The sequence below is a fragment of the Epinephelus moara genome, chromosome 20, assembly GCF_006386435.1.
Source record: "Epinephelus moara isolate mb chromosome 20, YSFRI_EMoa_1.0, whole genome shotgun sequence".
NCBI classification, from domain to species: Eukaryota; Metazoa; Chordata; class Actinopteri; order Perciformes; family Serranidae; genus Epinephelus; species Epinephelus moara.
This window is the reverse complement of record NC_065525.1, coordinates 17,160,818-17,180,478: the sequence shown is the minus strand read 5'-3', so window position 1 is coordinate 17,180,478 and position 19,661 is coordinate 17,160,818. Positions and strand designations below refer to the sequence as shown.

At 44.1% G+C, this 19,661-nt stretch overlaps 1 protein-coding gene across 4 annotated transcripts in view; it reads left to right on the top strand.

Annotated features, from left to right (window-relative positions):
- The window catches only part of mob2a (MOB kinase activator 2a), a 68,437-nt gene that overhangs the window by 33,317 nt on the left and 15,459 nt on the right, over positions 1-19,661 (top strand). The window contains exon 1 of one of the 4 annotated variants that reach the window (XM_050072177.1): positions 16,318-16,531. The exons of the other annotated variants lie outside the window; for them this stretch is intronic. Coding sequence (XP_049928134.1) covers positions 16,416-16,531 — 116 coding nt within the window. The 5' untranslated portion in view covers positions 16,318-16,415. Of the gene's footprint in view, positions 1-16,317; positions 16,532-19,661 lie in introns of those variants that run through there. 4 annotated transcript variants of the gene reach the window in all.

The window sequence follows — 19,661 nt, the reverse complement described above, 5'->3', positions numbered from 1 at the left end:
GCCATTCTCCACCGACAAACCCCGCACCCGTTCCCCTCAGCCCAGCAGACTCCCTCCTCGCGTGGCTGCCCGTCACTCAGATTGGGGTGAAATGAAGCTGAAATACTTTGAGTCTTTGAGGAAAGTCGGGCTGCTTTAGCTAGCTAAATCATTATCTGTTAAAAGCTTTGCCCGGAGGAATTGGATGCCATTATTTCCTGTGGCTGTTGCACTGTATAATCAAGCTGCTTTGTTATTCTGGCTCGACGTTTTAACTACTACTTCATTTTTAAAAGAAGGTTTGATGGTCCGTTGAAAATCAATTTCTAGAAAAGAGCTCTAGGAAAAGGATCGATCTGCTAAATTTTGATTCTGTGTTAGTTTCTCTTGTAACAGACCTTACTGGTATGATAATCAAACACTACTCCACCCAAACTACACCTGAACAAATAGGGCGTGCAGTCCAAAAATCATCCAGCAGGATTCAGTGGAGCTTGCTGCACTCATGTAATAGACACTGTCTATTACTCATCATTGAGCTGATGGCATGTGCACAGGCTGGAACTTGCATCAGTATGGCTTGGATCTGTACATAACCTGTCTAGTGTGGATCCTTGTCTTTGGATTTCTTGCCCTACTTCCCTGAACTTTCTGAGCTTAAAGGGGGCTTTCACATCAGGGATGCAGGCCTAGATCACAGTACACTTGACCCCAAAGTCCAGTTTGTCTTATCAGTCAGTGTACTGTGCCCAAGTGAAGTCCACTTACAAAGGTGGTCCTGAATACCAAAACATGGAAGTGGACTGCTGTTTAACACAACCTGAAGGAATTTTTCACCAGTTATGAAACAGTCTTGATTTAAAATGGATGCCTCTATATCACGGTAACACAGCTCGCCATGGACAGCACAGATCTGACTTAGCTGCCGCTTTAACCTGCAGTCAGAGCTCCAGCAAGACGTAGAGAGCTCCATGCAGACAGCAGCAGCTCCTCTTCCAGCCAGGAGCAAAGCACATTCTCACTGCTCCGCCGCTCCCTGCTGATGATGGTTCCTGGGGTCATCAGTATCCATATGCAGCGCCCTTTTCTACACTGTAGCACAACAAAAATGCCACGTAGATGATGACGCAGGTGTACTCGGGTACGGAATAACATTACTAATGTGATAGCTAAGCAGGGAGGGAGTGGGGAGGGCAGGGCGATCATACTCAGACATGGTACGAATCAGTCTTATCCAATATGAAAATGCCCTAAATTACTTTTTACAAATCATAACGGAGAGCAGATAAACCCCTCCCAAAGGTGTCTTATTCACTCGATCCTGTCAGGACATGTGTCACATCACACTCCTATGGAGGGACACCGGCTGGTCAGTGACATACAGTATTGGAGGTTTGTCGATCTTGACTGATTGTCCTTCTTTACTTTCACCTGCCCTAAAGTCACTGCGGAGGGCAGACCTCACACACAAGGCCAGTTACATAACACAGATTGTGTGTGTGTGTGTGTGTGTGTGTGTGTGTGTGTTCAGGTGCAGCCTAGTCCTGCTGGCTCAGGAGATGGAGAAAGAGATGGCCTTGCACTAACCTCACCTCCGCATTTAGATCCACACAGTCAGCACGCACGCACACGCAGTCATGCACACGCTTAAATTAAAAAGCACCGTGCGTCTCTGTGGTTCCTTTGTTTCTGAAACTGCTTAATTCAGATAAACACACTCAGAAAAGGGAAACAGACTGCATGTTTAGGACACATAATCAGTACTGATCGGATAAATGTTAGGTGGTGTGTAGCAAAGTAAAAGTTGTCTGTGTGAGGCAGCAGGTGCCCTGTACGCATGGAAAAACTCACAGCTGCTCGGTGGCCCAATTGGCAAGTAGAGAATGGCTTCATTGTGTTTGGCTCGGTTTGTAGGTTGGTCAGGTGGCAGGAAAAGGGTTAGACAGAATTTAGTATCAAAACAACGGGTCTGGAGGGGTTTTTTATGTGCTGTAAAGGTGGCATGAAGATTGGTTGTGGCAGCAACAGCCCTCGACTTCTCTGCACTGCCTCTGGGAACAAGAGGCCCATTTTAAAGGGAGACAGGAAGTGACTGGGCGCCTCACTTCCTGTTTGTCGAGTTTATCCCAGGCGAGAGTGAGAGGGAGGGGTGGTCTGGTGCAGCCTAATTGAACGGAGAAGGTGGTGTTGAGTAGGTACGCCTTCCTTTTTCGCTCTCCATCTCAAACTAAAACACACACACACACACACACACACACACACACACACTTGCCTGCATAGCAGTGTAATTGCCTCTGTGCTGCAGTGCCTTTGGCAGCTGTGCCCCCTCATTTGTTTCAATTATCTACCATCTGACATGGCGCTGTTTCCAAGGATAGACCGGGGAGGAAGACGAGAACAAAAACAGGCAAGGAAAGTTTTAAGGAGCCTCCAGAAATGAAACTTTATTATGTGCAGATTGCCATATTTCACACCTTTAAAGCACAGCTGGATCCCACCTACGTCATGTGAAGAGTCGTGAGTCACGCATATTGAACTCCCTCCTTGTGAGACTATATTTAATCAGAGAGTAGAGGTGGCGAAGAGGCTGCTCTGGAGTGAGCAGGAAAGTGCTGCCTCCAGCATGTTCTGAGGTGACGTCCAAAACATTTATTATGTTCTCTTACAGAACTCCAAGGCTGCTGGCCAAACAAGGACTAACCTTAAATACCCTTTTGTATCAGTGAAGCTCCTCTGATCTCTGCCTGTGTGTTAGGGGCTTCAGTTGCAGCATTTTTAACTGTTATTTAAGTCTTTTGTGTTGCAGACAGATGTGCACACTGCTCTAAGCAACTCTCCCATCCTCCCTCTAGGGGGGATGATGTCACTGCATAAGCTCATCTTTACAGGTGGGAGCCAGTTACCCCTCTAAGCCAATCAGAGGCGTGTTTACACCTGAATCCCCTGGCGAGGAGACACACACTAACGCACATTCTCAACTTCACAGTGTTAGCCACTGATGTCATCTGCTCATAAAAAGGGTCAGATTATATTGTTCCCACCTCAGCTCATCCGTTAAGGATGTGATACATCTGTGGAGGGCGGAGGAAAATGTGAACACCCGCGGTCATCGATGAGCTGACATGCGGCAGCCGCAGTGGAAGAGGCTGCTCCAAGGACATCTATTGATTTGACCTCTCCTGTGTCTCCATTCTGTCTCTCTTATTTTCCCATTCTGACACCGGCAGCAGCTGCCTACGCCCACTTCCTTCCCTCACTCATTGATGCACCATCTGTAGGCGACAGGCACACTTTTTGTTCGGTAGCATATTGTTGGTGAGGATGTGGAAAAAGTCAAGGCTGTTTACACATAATAGTATTCTTTCCCTTGTGTGTGATAGGATCACGTGTTTGTGCGCTTTTTTCCCCCTCTCAGCAGACTAAGAGAGGACATGCTGTGATGTTTCCTCCACACCAGGCGGTGACAAAGGGCAGGGCCCCGCTGTGGTTTCACTGTCATCTCAGCCATGCCCTCAAGGAGCAAAACATGCGTGGCTTTGTCCAGGAATTTCCATAACATTTGCTGCCTCTTCTCTTTGTCTCCAAGCTTCCCCCTGCTCCCTAGTACACCCCTTCCTCTCCTCTGTTGTGGCCTCGACACAGAAACACATGACGTCATTGGTGCGTCTTACCTAACAGCACCGCTCTGCCTTCGCCCTCCGCCGAACACATACACACTGTGTTTTTCCCCCCTGATTAGACCCTGGAGACTGATATTTACTGACATGATCTGCTGTCACAGCTAATTACTGGAAAACAAGTCCTTGAGTGGAAGGCATCTTCTTTGAAAAAAAAAAAAAGTTAATCTCAGCCCGCAGCCCGTGTGTGTCGTCAGCGCTCTGTGTGATGGGACTTGCTGTGGGCTAACCAACGCTACCTCTTGTTTTTGAGCTGCTGTTGTTTGGTGGCAGTGTTGTTGTTGTTATGGGTGGATGTCCATGAGAGGCGGCGCTGGTGGTTAAATCACATGTCCGCCTGCCTTCTAAGTATCTTCCTTGGAGAGATCAGACTTGTTGTTTCCTGCCACACACACATTAACGTAGGTGCTCTGTACACCTCTAAGCTGATAAGAAGTTAAAATGCACACAGACAGGAATCAATCGGACGTTTCTATAGGGAACGCTGACTCGCTCATATATTCCACCAGCTTGGGTTTTGGTTCGTTAATCTGTCGGCCTCCTTCAGTCACATGCTTCTCTTCACCTCTTTGCCCAATCCTGGGTGTGACCGCTTCCTACGCCTTCATCCACTCTGTTAATCAAAGTCACACAATGGACCAGAGTTTCCTCTGTTATCAGATGGTGGCGAGATCTCGTCTAGTCATCAGGCGGTGATCATTGTTTTCCTTCTGTTTATGCGTGTCCTCATAGGATTCAGGCCAAATGACTATTTAATGCTGAAAAAGTTTTTATTTTCTTAACTTTATAAGATGTTATTCTCTGTTTTTGCTTGTCGTACTCACACTCCTGAGTCATCACTGTTTGAAGACAACAGAATGCACTCTGGACCGGTGATTTTAAATTGGGCCAAAGATAATATATGTGAGTGTATTTGATTATCGTTTTTAATCAAGCACCTTGTGAACCGTGATACTCGGGGAGAATGTGTAAGCAGCACTAATTAATTTCTGCACCGCTCGTCTGTGTGTTTGTGTGTAGGCAGGGAGGCACTGGCTGTTCTCTTCTGTGAAACTGTCCTTGTTCTTTCTGTGTGACCGCACGGTTGTTGTGATAAGCAGAGCAGCAGATGTGAGTTGGCTGTTTGGAAAACCGACCAGACTCTCAGAGAGCCTCTGCTGCCGTGACGACTCCGGTGATGCTCTCCCGAGATAACGGCTACTGTACAAAAAGCTCTTGATCTGATGGACACATCGTGTTCGCACGCTCACATCTGTGGGGAACAGTGTCAGTGAGTCAGCACATGGACATGAGTGTTTTCTCAGAAGCCCACGTCATTCGCTGAGATGAGAGATTCAAAGGAAATCTGACAGTGGAGGAAGGCCAACACAGGAGATGGGGAATAAATTAGGTTTCATCCTTTAGGGAACAACATTGTTAGAAATTTATTTACTCAAGAAAAACAGTTATTCTGCTAGGTTTCCCCTGCATGCAGTCTGATACAACAGTTATACAGTACAATAAATCCAATCTTACTGAATGTTATGTTTCAGAGAGGTGTTAATTTAACTGTGTGGTCATTGCGGAGGATGTAGTCTGTGGTTTTGTTAAACAGCATTGCTTAGACAGAGATGTGTGTCTGTTATTTAGCCAGCCACAGAGTCCTGCACAGGTCCGATTTTCAAGACCCGGTCTCGAAACAGTCGGCACCCGCACATTTGAGCAATTAGTTCAATGACCCGACCTGTTGACACAAGATCTGTGGCCCAACCCAATCCTAATAATAACCTATAATAACCATGGACTATTCAAGGAATCATTTTTGGCCATTTCACACACAAGAAACTGAGATAATATATTTGAAACAGAAGGTTTTCTTTTTTTTTTGCTTATTCTCAAGATAGCATAACGTTATTTTAATTTTTATTATAACATCTTTACCATCCAACAACTGCGATCCTACCCACATGTTCTTTGTTTCACCCAGGACCAAACCCGCAAATAAAATTAAGACAAAACACCACTTACAAATCTACAAATTACAATTTTTTTGCAAGTCACCCTGGCCTATTATTGCTGTCATTTTTTTTTTATTTTTTTTTTTGGTAAAAGTTTCATTTTAACAGTGTAAAATTTTCCTCCAAATCTCACAACAAAAAAATAAATAAATAACACTTTGCACAAACTGAACTTCTCAACTTTGTAGATCTGTACAACTTGTTAATTGTTCGCCAGTATCTCCAGCACAGTTTAGACCTGGTCACTTAGTTCCAGTGACCAGGTTAAAGAGCGATCAGGCCATCAGCTCGGCCGAAATAACAACTAGAACACCAACGTTGCTGTTCGCTCACATGCCAGACAGTCTGACAGAGTTGTGCTGCCTGCTGATGCAGGAAATGGAGACCTCTCTCCAGGGAAAGGGGTCCCCTAAACCTCTCCTTTCATCCCTCATCTCTGTTAGTTATTGTTTTCATCTCACAGGCTCAGAGAATGCAGACTCACTGCGCAGGTTATGTAATATACCTAGAAACAGATTGCTGTGAGTTAAGGCGCAGGCTAATGCGATTTGACTTGTGCTCTTTAGGCAGCGTGTTGATCTTATCAGCTGCTTTTTAAATCATTACCATTTCTGCTGATGCTGAGGCTTCTTTGATTTAGATTCAGGTTGACCTCAGGGTGCTGCTGTGCCGTACCTGCCTTTATGTAATAAAGATTTTCAACATTTCTCACAGTTGCCCCATTTGATCGGTCACGCTCTGTTTTGAGTCGGAGAGTGATATATGTCGACACGGTCACTCAAGCAGAGATGAGCTACATCTGCTCAACATCAATCAGTCACTCATTCCCCACAGTGGTGCAGTTTGAGTAATTTGTGCTGATGGCCCAACAAACCAACTTAAGCGTCCATGATAAAGGGACATTCTGTACATTAAAGCCTCTGTGTGTGTGTGTGTGGGTGTGTGTGTGTGTGTGTGTGTGTGTGTGTGTGTGTGTGTGTGTGTGTGCTGGAATGAGTTTGTTCTAGGAAGCGCTATAGGTTACATTCACATTCCCCTTGGTAGCAAAGCTGTGACTAAATGTTCTCACTTAGGAGTTAATGAGCTGGATCAGGGCGGGCATGCACAGCCTTGGAGCAGAAAGCCACCCAAACTGTGGGCATGAACCCCACACCCTCCTCTTTATCTTTGCATCATTTGCTTATAACACTCCCCAACAGTCTCTACCTTGCTGTCATTGTGTGTTCTAGTTCTGTCCCATCCCCACATGAGCCCCTCGTAGACTTTGCATCTTGACCATTTTGTTGCAGACTTAGGGAATTTGGGTTTTGTGTTTCACCTTCTGGCCTGTCGGAGCTGTTGTTCAGTTCTGATTTCCTCTCTGCTGCTTTAACTGAGAGCTTCTTCCCTTCAGACAGAGTTGGAAGTCCACGCTGGCATTGCTCTCTGGTTTTGTTGTTTTTTATTTTTTCTTCTTAGGACCATGAAAAGAGAACTCTGTTCACCTTGAAGCCCCATAGCCTACCCCACCATACTCTACCACACATCCTGTGCAAACATGGGCGCTACCCCAATACTTTTCCTGCCACCTACTCTTCGCTCCCTCCATCTTTCCCTGTATTCCATGACGGTCTTTCTCCTTCATCAAGCTCCCTCCACCTTATTCTCTACTGCTCTCACACTCATACATTCACACACAGACTGCCCCTTGTGCTCCTGAGCAAACAGTAGCATATGTTTGGCCACAGCTCCCTTTGCACCTCTTCTTTACGTCAAAGACTCTCAACTTCTTGGCCCCCGAACTTCACCTGTATATTTTAATGTTTCACACTTTGCTTTCTCTTATGTTCTTTGTGTTACTCAGCGACACCAGTAGTGGAAAGTAACTCATTAAGTTTTACAGTCTTCAAAGGATGCTGGAGTCTACAGCGTCAGCATAGAGCCAGGTCGGTTTCAAATGTCACAGCAAGGCACACACACACACACACACACAGAGCGTCCACACCCTTATTATAAAACCTGGAATGGAAAAGTGGAGTGGAAAACTCAGACTAGCTGTAAGGTTGTGTAAGTTTCAGACAATGTCTGCAGTGAAAGGCCTTTTCCAAGGGTGGGTACTGTTCATGGTGATGTAGTCCACTCTCAGCTTTCTTCTTATTCAAATGCAAAAAAAGAATTTCAATTTCCCTTTTAGCTTCTCTCCAGAGTCAGGCTGCTGCTCTTTGAGTTTCAAAATGTGTCTGACTTCCCTTACCTGATGTAAAAAGAGTGCACACCTACACCTTGTGCCAGCAGGTGGCAGTGTTGTTGCTCACACCTGCATTGTCTCTGGATGTGTGTGTGTGTGTGTGTGTGTGTGTGTGTGTGTGTGTGTGTGTGTGTGTGTATGTTTGCACATGAAACAAGGAATGTTCCTTTCTCACAGCCCCGGCACTACAGCCAAACCATCCTGCGCACTGTTGTGTTACACTGTAATCTGTTAGTAATGTTTTGGTTTGGTTGAGAAATGTTCAGAATTTTATCTGCACTTGAGAGATCAGCAGGTTTAGCTTATGTGTGTGTGTGTGTGTGTGTGTGTGTGTGTGTGTGTGTGTGTTTGTGTTTGTGTGTGTGTGTGTGTCCTGACTTCAGTGCCAAGGTTATCGTATTCTTCCCAGGAAAAGCCACATTCTTTTCCTTTTTTGAGGTTTATTACAGTTCTGGGAAGACGTGCAGCCTTCAATAACCTTTTCTATTTCCTGCAGCAAAGCACGAGGCCTAGCACATGCAAACACCTCCACTTACAGTATGTGTGAGTTAAATATCTCATATATAGGGCTGGGTATTCTTCAAAAAGTACCCCTTACTAATACAGACACTAATAGAGTACTTCATTTGATACCCATAATTATGGGTATCAAATCATATTTTGGTGGCATCTCACCATAGTGAACTGCTCACATTTCTCAAATACCGTGCATGATTTTACCACACATCAGACTGTATGGGTTGTAGCTGCTGCTGTGGGACTCTTCGCCCTGAGGACAGTTGTGAGAGTCCCCTGACCAAACACAGTGACAAGGCGAACTGTTGACATCACACAGTTTTGTTATGTAACGGTTATTAACAGATTTAACGACATAGTCGAGATGTTCCGGGACAGATCAGACCCCTGACACAAAAAGGATCAAATGCAGGTATTGTTTGGCTGGAGACGTTTCAACACTACTTGATACCGGGTTATTGTGGTTGATTGATACCTTAAAGGTGTTGAGTACCGATACCCAGCCCTACTAGTATCATGAGAACCATCAGTTAGGCTTTTTTAGCCAGCATTGATGAGATGTCTGTGAAGTGCCTTGAAAAAAGGAAATACGAACGTCATCAATTCCATGACAAGTGGGTAAACCCTGTCTGCTGATAAAGATAATGTGATATGATCAAAAGCTCCAGAGCAGCTACTAAATGGACCGTGTGGTGAGGGTGTTTTCTCAATCCTGTTTCCAAACTCAGGAATGAACTCTGACTGTAAGGACAGTTTACAACCGGCTCTAACATTATCTTGAATCCTCTCACAACCTGGCAGTCATGTGTTCCTTCGCTCTTCTGTTATAAGGTAGAAATCATTATATAAGTGCACAGCACACCTACCTCCCCACTGTCTTTGTGCCTCAGTCCACTTTGTCATGGGATTAATCTCATGACTTTGATGGAGTGACCCGCGCAGGACAGAGAGCCTAATTACCATTCCCCTTATACCTGCCGGCCTGAGGACAAAGTCACTCTCTAGCTGTGTTATGAACACCTGTGATGCAGCAGCATGTCACATGTCATTCCACAGGTCAGCAACCTCACCTGTCTTTCTTCCACCTTGACCGCCAATCTGTACCCTTGCAGCTCCCGTCAGCTCCTTCGCCATTATATCGCAGCTGACCTTGCACCTGAGCCTCTGGGCTCACATGTACGCGCCTAGTGTGTGTGTGTGTGTGCATTCTTACACTTGACAGACAGGTGTTTGGATGCCCAGGTGGCGAATTATGGAATAGATAGAGACTCTCTCCTGTTTAGGAATGTAGGGAGGAGGAGTGCAGCGAGCGGCCAGGGCATGCTGTGACAACCTCCTACACTGAGCCAAACTTTTGCACTCCTCTCTTCTACATCCTAACTTCTGTTATTATCCGCTTTCGCTCTCCTTTTTCTGTTCTGTTTTTCAGTTCCCGCTCCTTCGCTGCCCTTTCTTCACCCCGTCACTTAATTAATGATAACTGCTCCCTTTTCTTACTTCCTTGTTCCTTGTTCCTTGTCCGTTACCTTCTCCCATTTCATCTTTCTCTCCTCTTCATATTCCATTTCTGGCCCATTCCCGATAGTGGTTAATCTAAGCAGTATCCATGGAGATGGTGATTTATAAACGTCTGGACACGAGTCTGGTATTTCTCATCTCCTGTCTTCCATCTTGCTAAAGCCCTCTCTTCAGTCATAAACCAGTCCGAACATGGCCTCCTGTCTTTCAAACATACTTGGCTACTCTCTCTTCCTTTTTGAAATCGCTCCAGTGCCAGAAAATATGCAGAAACAGTTTAACATTTCAAAGACCAACCTAACCAGACTTCTAATTGGATTATGAGTGCAGTGGCGATTAGGCAGTCGAGTATTTTCCCTTTTGTGCCATTGCTGCTGTTAAATGGAGTGCGAAGTTAAACCCTAATATGTTTGCTCATGAAGTGCACACATATACCTCCCAAACAAGAAAAGCCAAGTCAAGCCAAACTTCTCAGATCCCCTGCTCTTGACCTCCTATAGTTCACAATCCATGTTACTCTTCGTCTTCAGCTCTCCTCTTCCCTTCTTTGTTTAGCCAGGCTGTGTGTGCAGAGAGCGATGGCATGTCTTTGCATGCAGCCCTTCCCCTGCAGGAATGCAGAGCAAAGGCACGATGAAGCCAGGGAGAAAAGGGGCGCACATGCAACAGGAGAAAGAGGACTTCAAGGCCTTAAAGGTGTATATGAGAGAATAGGTCAAAGAAAAACTGATGTGCAAGGACTGTTGATATGCAGTTCACCTTCAAAGCACGTGATAGATTGATATGATGTCAAAAATGCTGCATATTGTCTATCAGCACTGATATGACAGCAGTGATAATAGCACTGTTTCTTAATGCACAGTGTTAATGACAGGAGCACCTTGCAGAGAGGAGACAAGAGCACCTTATAGAGGCATGATGACAAAGTCAAAAGGTTCACTAAGTCATTAAGTAGAGAGTTAGGCTCATGCTTGCCAAGTTTGGTGCTGCATATTTTGGCCCAGGTTTTGTCCGCACATGCACAGACATACAGTAGAGTGCAAGACCACACATACTCAGCATTTCATGCAGCACTCACAAAGAGGCGAGGTTGGTTGTGGGACCTAGATTGACTGATTTGCCTTTCTAGGATCAGTTCTTTGATTTTTTTTTTTTGGAAAGAGAAGGTGGCAGATATTTTTGGTATTTTAGCTGTGGCAGCAGAAACAGCTCTTTTGTCTAATTGAGGAGGTTGGTTTTGCTGGTTAGGTCGCCGGGTTCAGTGTGCAGAGTATCTTCTGGCCCTGCTGACCTCTATTCGGGCCTATAGAAAACCCCCAGGCACTAAAGACCTTCATTCTGCACTGTTTTCACTGGCTAAGACCTTACCTAAACATGCTACACCACTCCCACACACCCAGAACGCAACGCCAACCGAAGGTCTTACAGAGCAACTTGGATCTGCTCTCATTTTTATTTATTCATTTTGGTTTTAACACGGTTGGCCACCCGACCCGTCTGTCATTTTGGTCCCGGGCGATGATTGGCTGGAGATCTGCTTCAGTACGGCAGGAACTGAGCTGTTGCCAGGCCCCAAGGCGCATCTGCTGCGGTGGTGACTCATCTGCTGCTGGCCTGGAATCAGTGTTTTCTTTGTCTCAAATAGGTGGAATGTCCGCCGACTTTCAGACCCAACCTGTTGGGCCAGCCATCCATCTCTCTCGGCAGTGAAGAGAGCGCTGCGGGCCAACACACTTGTCTAAAATGCCCTATTTACTTGGGCAGCGTTTAATGTTTTTATGTGGGTTTTGTGGTAGACATAACAGTCCCGTGTCTCTCTCCTATATCAGTAGATGGTTAGAACATACAGGAGTTTTGTTCTTGAGATTTTAATATACCAGTGTAATATATTTCTTTCAAGTTACAGCAGCACCGCCTCCTAACCAGTGTGCTATAACGTCACCACTGTAATAATTTGAATATCTTGAATTTTTCACCGACACGGTCTTTGTTTTCCTGGTGTTATCTGTGGGTCTTATCAGTTATTGCTGTAGACGTCACTCATCAGATTAACGCTAACACATCTATCAGTCACAAGATCAGTGACGTCAGAGTGTTTCCATAAACCGCCTTTATTTCTTCTCATCCCCTCTTTTTAACGAGGGATGTGTTTTCTAATTAAATCTGGGCCTTTACTGTCTGTCTGTATCTCCAGGGTGGTTGTCTTTTGATGAGGTTTGCATACTTGAAGCAGCTTGTTATTAGTGATAAAAGTGTGTAGGCTACAAGGGTTCAGTCTCTAGGCATACATGGCGTTTGTTTAATCTGAAAATTGTTCTTTGTAGTTAAAAAGATCTTTAAATGTCCCTGAAGTTCTTATGTAACCCTTAAGGTTTTTATTGTAACTTCAAGGTATGCCTCCCCCACAAACGGATGAGTATGTAATCAGAGTGGCTCGGGTATACGTACTGCCAGTAAACATCTGGTTTGGTGAGGGCAGGTGGCAGATGAGTGATGCCATGTCTTGTCTGCTCACTGGAAGGGAACGAAACGGTGACGTTAGCAGAGCATAAAGAGTAAACCTCCGTCCCCCAGACGATGGTATGTGGCCGGTAGTTTCCATCCACGTCAGATGTTGTGTAAGAGGGTCCAGCAGCATTACGGCTAGCCTGCAGCTCACATAACAGCACAAACTACAGGTGTGACTACATATTACCTGTTTAACAACAGAAAAATGTCACTTTAAGTTAAAAGCCACCTGACTTTTTAGCCTTCATGCCTGATTTGTTAAGCGCATTAAAGCTCAGGCCAAGCCCCAGTGATCTTGAATGGATGTGTTCTATTTTCAGTGACCGCACGGATCCAATAGTTAGGAGCAAATTAATGGAAAGTTCCCTGAGCATGGGATTTCCATTACAGCAACACTCTGCTTCCTCTTGGGTGGTCACACGTAGCACACGAGCACTTCATATATCAACTATAACAACAGTTTTACCCTGTAATTAAACACATAACACTTCATACACAATATGTTGATCTAAGCATATATTAAGTTTGGTACTGGTGCCAGTAGGGCTGCAAAAAAAAAAAAAAAAGCTCATCACAATTTCACAGAGCCCAAAGTGACATCTTCATATTGTTTCTTTTGTTCAACCGACAGTCGAAAACCCCAAAAATCCTCATTTACTGTCATAAATGACAAATAAAAGTTCATTTACTTTAGTAAATAAGAAAGAAAAGCAGCAAATTCGTACATTTAAGAAGCTGAAATCAGTGAATGTTTGACATTTTGCTTGAAAAATGACTGGAACAATTAATCGATTATCAAAATAGTGGGTGACTAATTTTCTTTCAGTCAACTTATTGATTAATCGTCTAATCGTAGGAGCTCAAGGTGGTGGTATGATACCCGAATATAGACACCAAAATCAGTTTCTTAAAAACCTAACTTTAAGAATTATGAGCATGTTTTTTTTTGTTGTTGTTTTTTTTACAAAACCTTTTTTTGAGAGGCCAGAGTTCTCAAATATTAAATACTGTCTAAACACAAGCAGCCAGATGTGAACTTTGTTAAATAAAATAATCTAAAACTGACAAAATTTTGATTCAAATCAGAAGCTTGTCGATATTAAATATAAGTTTCCAAGATTACAAAGCTGACCAGACATTTGATGACAATTTGCAGTTGTCAATACCCAGTGTTGCCGACACATTTAAAGGTTGCGTTTGTAAAATTTAGGGGGATTTAGTTGTACCTTTTGGTGAGGATTGTAGAGAAGTTAAAATGTCTTCCGGTTAGATTTCCTTCAGTGTTTATTGTTCAGGAAGTTTTTACCCAGAGCTAAATTCTCTGCAGAGGTCTCCTCCTCTCCAGAACAAACGGACCTGGTGATTTAAATCAGTAAAAACACTGACTAAAGCAGTTTCACATTTAAAAAAATCAGTGTGTTTCCAAAACTATTCATCGCAGAGGGGCTGCCAACTAATAAGGTAGCTGACATGAAAACACAAATGGCCCAATCTAGAGTCAGTGTTTGATTTGTCCGTTCAGGCCCACTGTAGAAACATGGCAGTCTCCGTGGATGAGGACCCACTCCCTTTGTAGATATAAACAGCTTATTCTAAAGTAACAAAAACACTAGTTATTTTCAGGTGATTATACACTAAAGGAAACATACTCATTACATTATATTCCGTGTCTGCCAATATATCCCCCTAAACCCTACACACTGGTCCTTTAAGTTGCTATAAAATAAAGTATTGAGTATTTATACTCACACCTGGTCACAGGTCCCTTGTATCCCCTCATCGGTGCAGTCACTCACCTGCTTACACAGTCACTGATAAAGCTGCTCACTTATTTATGCTTACACACACTCAAACACACACTCAAACACACACACACACACACACACACATACACATATGGCATGTCCCCCTCCTCCCCTCCCTCTCTTTACACTGTTCTCTGTATTCTTTATGGGCCAGGCAGGCTGATGCTATTTTTAGCACCAGGGAAAAAGTCAGTGCCCTGTTCTGGTCTCTCTCCCCTCACCACAGCTACCACAGCAGGACTCACTCACTGGGCCCCCGGATCACGCAGCTCCACCCACCAAACCCCAGTCCAGTGTGCGGAGGCGTCTGTCGGACCCTCTGTCCCTTTGATTCTTCCAGATAATTTCTTTGGATCACATGGGGGGGCTTTTAAACATAAACAAGCGGCGCCTCAGAGGGTCCAACAGTCCGCAGTAAACATGCTCCACCAGCATTTCTGCAGACACACACTTTTGCATACACAAATTACACACGCCCATAAGTACACGTGCTTAAGCGCAGTCCTCACATACAACACCCTCACAATCTCTTTTATCATCCTCCCTCGGCTTCTTGCAGCCACCCACGTTCAAGGAGTGCACATAGCTCCACAGATCCCATAGATTAGTGCGTCTTTGTGTGTGTGTGTCCATGCTGCAGCAGCCAGCTGGTCCAGCATTTCTCACATCTGCAGCTCCGACACGGCCGCACAAGTTTGGTCTGAGGAGACAGAGAGGAAAAACAGACTTGTTGAAGAAGAAGTGGAGACAATGAGAGGGAGAGGCAAGTAAAACAAACCAAGAGAGGGAGGAGAAATGTGTGAAAAGAGCAACAGAGGAGAGAATAAGAGAGGACAGTTGTTGGGAGGCAGTAATTAGAGGGAAGAAAGGCGAGGGAATGATGGTGCCATAACACTAGTTGTAATCTTCTCATGAGTCGCTCGACTCCCGAAGTTCATTTCATGGTGTTTATTTTGTACTTAGGTGTTGTTGGCACCGCTCTCTGTTGACAGTTTAATTAGAATTCATGTCGTACTCTTCAAATAATGTCCATAAAATTTTAAACTTATAAAATTACTGTTACAAATAATTCCCTCGCCCCACACACACACGCACACAAACCTCTAGATATTTCTATGAATCGGCCCATGGTTCTAAGACAGGCTACGTTTGATTCCGTTCCTCAACTTTGGCGTGTTTGAACACGACATGACTGCTGCCAGCCTGTCATAGTTGGACTCCAGGTAAAGTTCAAAATCATCACAAGGAATGTCGCCCCACAGTCACTATGTGAACGCAGTGCGTAGCACAGTTTTGGCACTGAAGTGAGTGACACACTGTGACAGTTCATAAACACTTGACAACAGGTTGTGTATGCTGCATCGCTGCTGCTGCTGAAACTTTCGAGCTTGACATAAGATTTCTGTGAGTTCTTTTATTTAATTATTTTTTAACTGCTTTTTCCTGTTATGGTTTCAAATGTCTGTTGTTTTAACGACTTATCTGTTTTTAAAAAAAATGGAAATAAAAGTTGAAAATGAGCTTTTAGCCAACACTGGCCTATCACAGTGATATTGCCCCTGTAAAAATACTGATGAAAATATAATCTTAACTACCACTGGAGCTTTTAAACATACAGTCACAGTCCTCAGTACTCATTTTCATACTGTGCATGTACAGTGAAAAAATATTTGCAGTTCAACTTGATGGGTTATTCAGAGCTTTATTTCTGGGGCATTCATGTAAGGGCTGATCAATTAGGAATAATGTAGCCTATTACTGTATTCTCCCTGTGCTGTTAAGAATATTAACTTTTTTTTTTCTTTATTGTCATTGTAAAGTCGTGCTTATGTAAACCTGCTCCATAGCAGCCACATAAAAAGTAGCAACACCTTTTTATTCCATTGTAGTTCCCAGTTACTGGCTGACCACCTGTTGCTGCATTGTAACTACACTGAAGGGAAATGCATGAACCACGTCCACATGGGCAGACTTTGACGTCACAACAGCCCGCCCACATAGCCCTCTCCTCGTCTCTGATTGGCCGACAGGAGACAGAGGGGGCGGGTCTTCTGTAAAGTCTTGACAAAGTTTTTCTCCTCTGCTGTATAGTGACTCAGACCTTCAGTTAGAGCAAACCTGGTGTGTTTGGGACGCTTGAATAAGCTGAATTGGCGATATTAAGACATAAATCTTCATGTTTTAAACTATGGTCGGAGATTATTGCTCCTTTTCTGGAGATAAGACGGACATGCACTCTCAGAGAAACTCCAAAAACGGACTAAGTTGCAAAATGGTGCTTCAGGCGGTCGGAAAAGTACTAAGGTAAAACTCACAGTCGCGCTTTTAATGTAAATATGATAATTTTATATTTTTATGAAGCTTTGACGGGTCGAGATAAACCGTTTTATCCGACTTAACTACGTTTTACTTTGCCAATATGTCGTAAATATCTCCGCAGTTGCCAGAAACCAGTTTGACTGTATTTTTTTTTACGACGTCGTGTTTCATCTTCAGCAGGTTTATTACTAAGTTACGGTACAATGTTATTATAGTGTTACGACATAGTTGTCTGCCTAAAACCAAACGGAAGAAGTCAGTGGCTTATGTAAAAGTCTGTTTTACTACGCCTCTATAACTCAGCCTGAGAGGTAAGTAGTTGTCTCCTCTCAGCAGTAATTACTGAGGTACAGGGACCCTCTGGTTCCGGGGTCACAGCAATTTACCAGCCGGTGGTGGAAGGCGACGTGTACCCTGAACGCATCATTCCTCCTCCTGCAGCTCTCATTAACAAGACCCAACACGAGCAGGAGAAATGTGACCCTGTCTCCTCATCTAGTCTGATAAATTATTAAAGACGGCTGTTAACGTTTTAGCAGACACAACCTTAAAGAGGAAATTATTTTAAATCAGTGCTTTTTTTATTTTTAAATGTAATAGAAATAGATAAATGAGCACATTATAGTCAGGGTTGGGTGTTAATCCTGATTGAATCCTATCTCAGAGCAAACCTATTACACTGTAGGCTACATTATAACCTGGAAATTGGAGGAAATAGGCTGAACACATCATTTAGGACTAGAGCTGAAACATGTAATAGCCCCTGTGTGATTTTACTATGAACATGCTGTTTGTTGAATGTTGTTTCTTCTTCATGGAAACAACTTTGACCTATATTCTAATGCATAAAAAGTGCTGTGTAAATGAATTATTTCAGCCGCCATCTAAAGGCCACAATATGACCGCGCATAAGACTTAAAGAATGCATGACCCAAATAGGAGTGTTAACAGTGCGTGTGTGTGTCACACAAAGTGACGGAAACAACAACGGCAGTCATGATTAAACCCTGTGGAGAATCGATGCAATTTAAGAAGAAATACCCGTGTCACAACAGTGTGATCATGGCAAATATTTACCCCAGTTCATATGTGTGTTTACCCTGTGTGTGTCATGTGAAGAAAATATGAGTGTGTTCCTCCAGGGGACACACTGACCTGCTAATGCTTTGGTGAAGTTTCCTCTTACCTTTCAAGTCAGGCGACAGGTGTGTTTTTAAGGAGCAGCCCAAAGGGCACATGCCTCAAAACCTATTGTCGTCTGTGAAGATGTGGAGAGTGATAGCGAGGAGAATATCCACCATCTTAGGATCTCTTAACAGATTGTAAGCAGGATGTAATGGACGCAGCAGAGAGTGTTATTGTGTAGTGTGTTGTTTTGTCTGTTGTAAGAGCTGTGGCAGGTAGAGACATGTTCTGCTGCTCCTTTTTTACTGGGAACCGCCTTACTCAAGAAATCAGCTGGTTAATAAGGGCATATGTCGTCAAGTTATATGCCTTGGGGGAACAAATGGGGGCGTTCGTGAATTTGACGTCTTGAGGAAAAACCGAACAAAAACACTTCATCAAAGTTAACAAGGATGCATAGTTTGGGGTTTTATGAGGGGGTTGGGGGCGCCGTAGACCTGTTTATAGCTCCACTTTTAACCAGTTTCCCCCTCCTGTGAACGGTTGAATGCCCTTGGCTTGGATGCAGGTATGAATACTAGACTGGAAAAGATTGCTTTTTACAATCCAGTTCCCCGGAGAGTGAATGTAACTTTGTGTAATCTTGACCCCTTTTTCAGAATTGTTTATTTCTTGCTCATATTGGCTGCTTGAATAGTGTGGGGTAAGAAATACTCACACACACACACAGCCCGTCTTTGTTTTACTGTTGATTCAGTAACCATTCAGATAGACTGATTGGATTGATCAGAGTATAGAGAAATCTCAGTCAGCTCCTCAGTCATATCATCCACTTCAATTGCTTTCTATCGTGCCAAATCAATGTCGGAGCTAACCTCCTTCCAACAAGGTTAGATTTGCCAAGTGCTTAAACAGCGGCTCGGTCTTATCTCCACCCTAAAACCCCCTTTTCTGTCCTACATGTGCGTTGTGATGTTGATGAGGCTCCATTATTGTGCTGGTAGGGGGTCCTCACTTGCTCTGCAAGCCTGAGAGCCACTGAATGGGATTAAGCACAGGATGACAAGGGGGAGAAGAGGTAGCCAGAACCACGGTCAGGAGTTGAATTAGCTCTGAGTGTGTGTGTGCACGTTTGGGCCTGCATCCTGGCTGGCTGCAATTCTCATTTACTGATTTACAGTGCCACTGACGCCCCCGGTGATGCTACTGATTAAGTGGTGGCAGCTGTGCCTTCTTTGTTTTTGTCGCCCTCTTATCTCTTCACCCCAGAACTAAAACTGACAAGTGTTTGTGCGTCAGTACCCTTTTTAAAAACTACACAAAAACTTCAGGAATAACTTTGACGGAGCAGTTAACTCTGTAGACTTGAGCACAGCAAGGCAGAGCCTCTGGTTGAGTCCATCCTTAACGCTGTCTCTTTTTAGCCCCATAATGGCTGCTGTGGTTTAGCTTTGGTGTGCTCAGACTGCCTGCGCTCCTCCGTCTGTGGTTTTTCAGGGAAAAGAGCCATTGAGTCTATTCAATTTGAAGCCTGAAATAGATCGGGAGGCCAGGCTTGCAGAAAACCGATCCTCCTCACTGAAGCTGCTCTTTTTACAAAATGGCAGAGTTCATTCACTCAGTTCAAGCCTTATCGGCTGATATTGGAGAGACGTCCTGTTGCTATTGATGTTGTATTGCAGTTTCTTAAAACCTGAACACTGAACTCCACAATCAGTTGATAGGAGGAAGTAACTTCCTGAGTCTGTCTCTCACCTATTAGGTGTTTGTTTGAAGGTCAGTCAGGGGTGTTTCTCTGATGTTCCTGGGTAGAAGACCTCTGATCATTCTGTGGTGTATGTTATCTCTCATATCTTTTATCATAGACACAGGGGCTGTTTCTAGTAATACAGTACTGTAATAGGGCCAGGTGATGACAGGGGAAAAAAGAATATCTTTGCACCTTGGAGCACCTTGTCTTGTTCCAGAGAGATAACAAAAATGTCCTATA